Source organism: Priapulus caudatus, unplaced genomic scaffold (assembly GCF_000485595.1).
Source record: "Priapulus caudatus unplaced genomic scaffold, Priapulus_caudatus-5.0.1 Scaffold1122, whole genome shotgun sequence".
Taxonomy (NCBI): domain Eukaryota; kingdom Metazoa; phylum Priapulida; class Priapulimorpha; order Priapulimorphida; family Priapulidae; genus Priapulus; species Priapulus caudatus.
In genome coordinates, this window is record NW_014578183.1 from 89,899 (window position 1) to 98,334 (window position 8,436).

At 42.9% G+C, this 8,436-nt stretch overlaps 1 protein-coding gene across 3 annotated transcripts in view; it reads left to right on the forward strand.

Moving 5' to 3' along the window:
* LOC106815468 (long-chain-fatty-acid--CoA ligase ACSBG2-like) overlaps nt 1-8,197 on the forward strand; it is a 33,129-nt gene extending 24,932 nt beyond the window's left edge. For all 3 annotated transcript variants that reach the window (XM_014819931.1, XM_014819930.1, XM_014819932.1), the window contains 13 exons: nt 471-672; nt 1,035-1,136; nt 1,450-1,497; nt 2,479-2,586; nt 2,824-2,892; nt 3,337-3,518; nt 3,904-4,091; nt 4,384-4,493; nt 4,701-4,843; nt 4,995-5,142; nt 5,388-5,513; nt 5,877-5,997; nt 6,909-8,197. In XM_014819931.1, coding sequence (XP_014675417.1) covers nt 471-672; nt 1,035-1,136; nt 1,450-1,497; nt 2,479-2,586; nt 2,824-2,892; nt 3,337-3,518; nt 3,904-4,091; nt 4,384-4,493; nt 4,701-4,843; nt 4,995-5,142; nt 5,388-5,513; nt 5,877-5,997; nt 6,909-6,985 — 1,624 coding nt within the window. In that variant the 3' untranslated portion in view covers nt 6,986-8,197. The remainder of the gene's footprint in view (nt 1-470; nt 673-1,034; nt 1,137-1,449; nt 1,498-2,478; nt 2,587-2,823; nt 2,893-3,336; nt 3,519-3,903; nt 4,092-4,383; nt 4,494-4,700; nt 4,844-4,994; nt 5,143-5,387; nt 5,514-5,876; nt 5,998-6,908) is intronic.
* The last annotated feature ends 239 nt before the right edge of the window (nt 8,198-8,436 follow it).

Sequence of the window (8,436 nt, forward strand, 5' to 3'; positions counted from 1 at the left end):
TATATATCAAGAGATATAAGTAGGGCATATATATATATATATGCCCTACTTATTTCTCTATCATGCTATATGTCCTAGCAATCTTTAATCTGTGCCAGCTAGTTCAATAGTTCAATAGTTCTGCAGAATGGTGTCAGTGATAATTTGTTTAGGCCCCGCTGATAGACGAGTGCTGTAAACCAGCAGTTAGTTGTTTGCAATGTTTTTTTTGTAGGACTGGAATTGTCATTTCGTTTTGGCGTGCTTTTTAATGAAGAGGTTATTTCAACTAAAATGGTACTCTTTTGCATCCTGAGCACTTTGCTCTTTGCTGTCTCGACATCTCGGTGGCATACTTGGTTAACCACTACCATTATGTTTGGAATACCATGGTCTTATGTATGTCGGGCGTATTAGTAATGGTCACGTCGTTGTACGCGTATATATGTACGTGTTGACGTGCGATTCTCTGTCATTTGCTGTGCCTGCAGCGGTCTCGCAGCGGGCATCTACACGACAAACTCGCCCGACGCTTGTCAGTACGTTGCGAACGACTGCAAGGCAAACGTCATCGTCGTCGAGAACGACCAACAACTGCAGAAGATACTCTCGGTCAGAGATCAGCTGCCACATCTGAAGGCAATCGTGCAGTACATAGGCGACGTGAAAGTCAAAGATCCAAATATCTACAACGTAAGTATGCATTCATGCTCGCGAGTTGCTTATTACATGCGATTATATATATATATATATATATATATATATATATATATATATATATATATATACACACAATAATATATACAATAGATATTGATAGATAAAGTGAATTTAAACATTAACAGTGTGAAAAGTGAAGATTCAAATGTCAAATCTTAAGCATATTATTGCAGCAATATTAATATATCTATGGCAGCTATTACAATATTAATATACCCATGCCAGCAAACATAAAGCTAGCTCACCAGCTGCCCAAGTTTTAACAAACGATGAGTGCATGTGTGGACAACATCAACAGCGAACAACTCATCTCGCTCTCCTGTTGTCTGTTACAGTGGAAGCAGTTTATGGAGCTAGCACACGATGTTCCTGAGGCGGTGTTGGACGAGAGAATACGCATGCAGGCTCCCAACAAGTGCTGCCTGCTCATATACACTGTGAGCACACACACACACACACACGCACGCGCGTGCTGCGCGCGCACACACGCTGTGCTAATGGGTTTTCAGCCAGTGATTCTCAATTGGAAATTGTTTAGAATGTGTAATTTTTGATTCCGTTGAAATAATTTGGAAATTTTCAATTATCGTTTCTACCGTTTAAACTGATCTATTTTGCTTCCATGAATAGGTTGATTTATGGATGGTATAACACGGTCAGTTCTAAACACGTTATGGTGACTGTTAGAAATTAGAATGTGATATTTGATGTCACGTGGCTGTTAACAGTTTTCTCATTGCTATGTTACAGTCAGGGACAACTGGTACACCAAAGGGTGTGATGCTGTCACACGACAACGTAAGTACCTGCTCTGAGACTATATAGAAATGCTGATATTTGACAGAATTTATCTCACGTATATAATTTATCTGATATAATTTATAAGATAACCGATGATGACCACACCACAGGCACTTGAAGCGTTTTAATAAAATATAATGCTAAATAAATACGAAATCTATTTACTACCAAATTCTTAATGTTTCTACACTCTCTTTCACCTATTATTGCCGACAGTTTCCTGTAAATTCCGTCCAAATCCTCTATGTACACATGCTTGCGGCGGCCATTGCTCACGAGGCTGCACTGTGCACACTGACACTTATGCTGAGAGGGTCTATGCCCTCCAGGGTACTGCCGGAACGTACCCTGGTACTATCTAATATGCCGGACCGTACCTCGCCTACTCCACTAACGAGTCTAGGGAGTCGCCTACGCCTACTCCCTAACCCTAACCCTAACCCTAATCCTAACCCTAACCATATCAAATAGTGACCAGGGTACGTTCCGGTATACCAGACCGTACCCAGGGTATGTTCCAGCAGTACCCTGGAGGACATAGACCCTATGAGCGACACATATATATAGTGTCAGTGTGCACAGTGCAGCCGCGTGAGCAATGGCCGCCGCAAGCGTGTGTACATAGAGGATTTGCACGGAATTTACAGGAAACTGTCGGCAATAATAGGTGAAAGAGAGTATAGAAACATTAAGAATTTGGTAGTAAATAGATTTCGTATTTATTTAGCATTATATTTTATTGAAACGCTTCAAGTGCCTGTGGACCACACCGTCACATAATCCAGCTACATTTATTCAATCATTTGTAATCAAACTATTATTAGCATGTTGTATTGTCCCGTGCTGCCACCTCGTGATAGCTCTAATCCAATTGGCTTGGCCGTCACTAATCGAAATACAACTAGAATATAATATAATTTAAATTAAATACAAGCGTGAGCAGCATTGAAAAGCTGTCTAAAAACGTGTTGTTTACAGATAATGTGGACAGCGTCGATGTGTACGAGGACATTCTTTGGGGAGGATTATCGGTTATGCAGTCACAGCGTCGTCAGCTACCTACCGTTGTCTCACGTCGCCGCGCAGGTACGTCACTGCATGCCCATCTAGGGTCGTAGGCTCATCAAATTTCTGGGGTGAGGTGCAAAATTTAGTGACTTGCCTGAGTACTGACGAGGGAGGGTCGCAGCTGCCAGGCAATGTGCACAGGTGAGGTAGGGGTGGGAGCGACCGAGTTCCACAGATGAGTATACATAAGGATTAATGTGATGGTAAATGGTCTGAATTGGATTCCTTTGTAACAATAATCTGTGCTGTTTTCAGATGATTGACATGATGTTTCCCATCTTTGTTGCTGGAACAACCTTCTTTGCAAGACCTGATGCACTCAAGGTAATTAATATTGTTACCAAAAGTTATAATATACATAAATCTCAAGGTTACAGGGCATGATGTCATGCATGCAGCAGCTGGTGACCAATCGCGTACTGTACGCTTTCTTGCTCTCCGACGTTGCAGGAAAACACCAATCTCTCTCAGTCTCTCTCTCAGTCTCTCTCTCTCTCTCTCTCTCTCTCTCTCTCTCTCTCTCTCTCTCTCTCTCTCTCTCTCTCTCTCTCTCTCTCTCTCTCTCTCTCTCTCTCTCTCTCTCTCTCTCTCTCTCTCTCTCTCTCTCTCTCTCTCTCTCTCTCTCTCTCTCTCTCTCTCTCTCTCTCTCTCTCTCTCTCTCTCTCTCTCTCTCTCTCTCTCTCTCTCTGTCTCTGTCTCTGTCTCTGTCTCTGTCTCTGTCTCTCTCTCTCTTTCTCTACATAATATCTGTTATCTGTCTCTGTACAGGGCACGCTCGTCGACACGTTGAGGGAGGCGCGGCCAACGCTGTTTCTCGGCGTGCCTCGCGTCTTCGAGAAAATGCAGGAGAAGATGATGGCTGTCGGGCGCACAATGTCCGACCTGCAACGCCGTGTCGCCGGCTGGGCGAAGGACATCGGCCTACGCGGAAATATGGCGCTGATGAAGGGGTAAGACAGTTGTGCGCGACTGTAAGGCGTGCGTACGTATGATGTTGATTGCTCGTAATCTTTTGGCTGAATGTCATAAAACAATAAACTACTTGGGGATAGTGCAATGAATATGTACCCCATAGTTCAGTTATTGTAATATGCTAGTTTCATAAAAAGTTCTTGAAATGGAGATCATGTTAATCTTGTCCGAAAGTCAATAAAATTTGTTTCATGGAGGAGTTTATTCACTAATCGTTGCTCGGACTGTACAAGGTGCAAATAATGTATTCTGTTAAAATCTCACAGTAACGGAAATGAGATGGTTTAAGTCTTAGGAAAGCCACTAGAAAACTATAAGAAAAAATGTGTTACGAACCGTGACTGGACGTTTCACACGTTTCAGCGAATCTGTGCCGTGGGGCTGGACTCTCGCAAACGCACTCATCTTCAAGAAGATAGCAAGGAACCTCGGGCTCGACCGCTGTGAGGCACTGTTGGTTGGCGCTGCGCCCATCCCGCGTGAGACACTCGAATACTTCATGAGCATCAATCTACCGCTGATGGAGCTCTACGGAATGAGCGAGTGTTCGGGTACGGCATTAGGAGGGAGGCAGGAGTGGTCTCGTGTTACGTGGCCATCGCTGTTGTGCCCCCTTTATCCCGATATGCGTCAGTCGATTCCTGCTGTAAAAATGCATTTAGAACGCCAGCGTAAGGCTAACAACCTCGCTTGCGTAAGAGTGGGTGGCTTTGCCCGGATGAAGCCCGTTGTCGAAACTTAATCTGCGCGGTTGCAAAGGCCATATGCTGCACAATGGGAGTTTAAACGACAAGAAGGGCTATGTCATTAGCAGGTGATTATCATGTACGTTTTCTGGCACAGGTCCGGAGACGGTGTCAAAACCAGACTCTTACCTGATTGGCAGTGTTGGCAAGGTTATCGTGGGCGGCAAAATCAAGCTCGCAAACTGTGATGCAGAGAACAATGGCGAGGTGAGAATCACGTCACGGATCTCAACAATCCGTCGATTAATCGCTAATAATTAACTATTATTGTTGATAAAATATGTTTATAATCCTGTAGTAAGTAATAATGCTGTTAGTTTAACTTTAAGATGCATATGATACACACTATCGCAAACATTGTCAATGCGATCATTTTCACATTTTTCAAAAGTTGCTGTTGTGTCTTTGTCACAGATCTGCATGGGAGGCAGGCATGTGTTTATGGGTTACCTTAGCAACCCTGAGAAAACTAAGGAGGCCATCGATGACGAAGGATGGCTGCATAGTGGTGATGTCGGCAAGCTAAACGAAGATGGCTTCCTTTTCATTACTGGCAGGTGATTGCGATTTGTAGAAATTAATTTGAATAAGCTCTAGGCTAGGATTTTATTGCGTAGTGTGAACTGAGACACATCACCTTTAGATGGAAGCTTGTGTCTTGGAGTCAGTGAACGTCGTTTAATGCTCATGCTGATATTTCTTCTGTAGGATTAAGGAGCTCATCATTACAGCAGGGGGAGAGAATGTGGCGCCCGTACCCATAGAAGACAACGTCAAGGAACAGCTGCCTATACTCAGCAATGTGATGCTGATCGGAGACCGAAGAAAGTTCCTGTCTATGCTCATGACGCTGAAGGTGCGGAAACGCTCTACTATAAAAAATCTGTTACTAGACAAAGATAACCATAACAAGAGTCATGTGCGTGCGTACGTACGTGCGTGTGTGTACATCTGTGCGTGTGCGTGCATGCGTGCGTGCGTGTTTGTGTGCACGTGCTTGTGTGCTTGCGTGTTTGTGCGTGCGTTTTGTGGAGGAACTGTTGGTTAATTGTTCACATATTGTGAGTAAGCTGCTTTAGTATGGACATTTTCTACTACCAGGTGAATGTCAATGAGGACACTGGCGAGCCTACTGATGACCTTGCAGCAGTAACACTCGATTGGCTGAAAGCACTTGGCTGTACTGCAACCAAAGTTACTGAATTAGTGAATAGTAAGGACGAAAGGGTGAGACCAAGTTGTTCAAGTTTGAAAATATGTGTGTTTAAATTCAGATTCTCATCTTGCGATATTCTATATATTTAACCAAAATACCTGTGAATCATGCATATGCTCTGCTGTTAAAATCAGGGCCACATGCATGAAGAGTGGATAGCACAAATGATACTATATTGTGGTGGTATATAATATATCAGTCTGGTAAATTAATCTGGTCGTATTTTCTTGCTTGCACATATTGTACGAGCAGTGCATAATTTTACCACAGGGGTGCCGCACGTGACGAGTTTCGTTGATTGCAGGCAGAAGCTCGATCATCGACTGTTATCTATATCTATGTATACTAACCTCTATTATCATCTCTGATTGCAGGTTTACAAGGCAATCCAGGAGGGTGTGAAAAGGGCCAACCTGAAGTCTGTATCAAATGCACAGAAGGTGCAGAAATGGACAGTTCTACCAGCCGATTTCTCCATCCATGGAGGAGAGCTGGGTAAGTATAGGATGCCGCCTGTGGCTTCTTTGGTACATGTAGCAAGGGAATGATATGCTTCACTACATATGTTGTATATATGCCCGAGTATATATCGTTGATATATGGTCAAGTATATACGTTGTATATGTGGTTGAGTATATATGGTGTATATGGTTGAGTATATATGGTGCATATATGGTCGAGTATATATGGTGTATGTATATGGTATATAGTAATATCGTGGAGATTTAGCTCCATATGCATATATCACCTCTTTCCACAACAGTATGTAGATATAGTAAAATAGAGATAGGTAGAGCTAGGGCTGTTAGCAATACAATCTGTCTCTTGCTCCTGAAGAAGTTTCTGACACAGGCATACATCTAGTGTTGTATGCTACTGTTCCTCAGCTACAGCATCACTCCCTCGAAGTGCTTATTTCTACGGGCGCCGTGTCCGCTACCGAAGTCCCCGACCAATCACAGAATGCCTTGGTTCAAGGTAGTAAGACAAATGGTGGCACTTGAAGTCATTCATGATAATTTACAGACTTCAAATCAGCATTAGACTCATAATAAAAGGGTTAGTGTTAGGGTCCGATCAGTGATTATTGAGTAGCGGAAACGGTGGCTGTGGAAATAACCCATACTTCTCACCTTACTCCCTCGACCTAACCTTAATTTCAATCTAACCAAACCTTACCCCTAACCTATCCAAATTCCAATCCTAATCTAATTCTACGCCCATCTTTAAAAACTTTAAAACCCCTAGTTTTTAAAGATAGGCGTAGAATTAGATTAGGGTTAATTGAACTGATGCTGGTTTACCTTGTGATCTGGTGACCTGCATGTGGCAACGACAGGCGATAAAATCACGTATCTTGCAGTTGACTGACGATCTAATCTCGTGTTGATGCCATTTCTCCGCAGGCCCGACTCTGAAGCTGAAGCGGTCGTTTGTTGACCAGAAATACACGGACGTGATCGAGGCCTTATACAGCGAGTGATCGTCTGCTAGTTTGTTGCTTCGTCTCGGACGGGTCTTAGCATCGATACTACAGTGTTAATACCTGCCTACATGCGCATCAGGGGAGCAGCTCTTTAAGGACTCCGCTGACTTGACCTTGCCAAACAACTCGGCGGGTTTTTTGGGGGTAGTGATGTTCTGCTGTTATTGTCAGTGCTGCGTCGTCACGCGTCCATGGTATTCCTTTCCTTGGCCACACTGTTGTTATTTCGTCATTTTGTGGGCGTTTTTTTGTTACACATCATTCTAGTATATCTTTCCTATAGGATCGACATAATATTTTGTAGAAATATGTATTTGTATATAGGTGGTATTTTTTGAAGAAATGGGAATGTGCATTTCGTAGTGCAATATGTGTGTGTGGAAAGTAGGGGGGTTCTTCTGTAAAATCCTATCGGGTGTGTTTTGGGTACAACTTTTAGCTGGGGAGTTTAGGCATCAAATGACTTTGCGTTAGTGCACAGCTTTAAGCTAATTTGATTCAAAATGTAAAATCGCTGTTCTGCAATTCTGGCCATTGTTAGTAGGCACGCTAACGCATGCATACAGTGTATTACAGGTATGCGCGCACATGCACACATACATGCACATGTGCGCATAGACTCCAGGTACACGCACGCACGCACGCACGCACGCACACACGCACGCACGCGCACACAAACACATGCTATAGACATTGTGATAGCTCTTTTCATTACAGCTGATCCGGTGTGAGAGAGACCAATTACGAGATACGACCAAAAATGCACAGTGTTGGGGCACTGGTTGCTTTATGCTTTGCTTTGCGTGAAAGGGTTTCTTTATACGTGAAGCCTATTTCATAAAATGTAGATAGATTAAGTTCCATGCATGTTCATTAATTATCTAAATTAAGCAAATCTTGCAGGGATAGAGAGAGGAGACCGAACTTCAGATATATGGCTAACTTGTCTTTTCATATTGCATATCGTTGTGGGCGTAATGCAGTTTGTCCGTGTGTATTATTAACAAATTAAAAATGGTTGTTTATTTTTGTAATGCGTTTAGAAATAACCTTCGTTGTGCCAATATCTTTCTTCGTACATTTCGAATTATCTACCTCTATTTTGCTAGATTCCCAAATTGCGGTGTTTGATAATAGTTAATAGGTGTCACAATTTGTTAATGGTACCTGTTTTTACTTCACTGAATAGATTTTCCATTACTTGTAAAATGATGTTCTGGTTTGTATTCAAGTAGTTACTATAAATTCTGCTTTCATCTTTATTTTACCCTGCTTTCCTTACTTTTTAGCTCAGCTGACGAAGTCAGATGCAGCTTGTAGAATCGCATGAATGTCCGTCCGTCCGACCGTGCGTCAACAGTTGCGGCACAAATCTTAACCGCGCGTACGATCTTGATATTGGGGACGTCAGGGGGGATCGCGAAAAGGACTCGGGATGTCGAATTTGG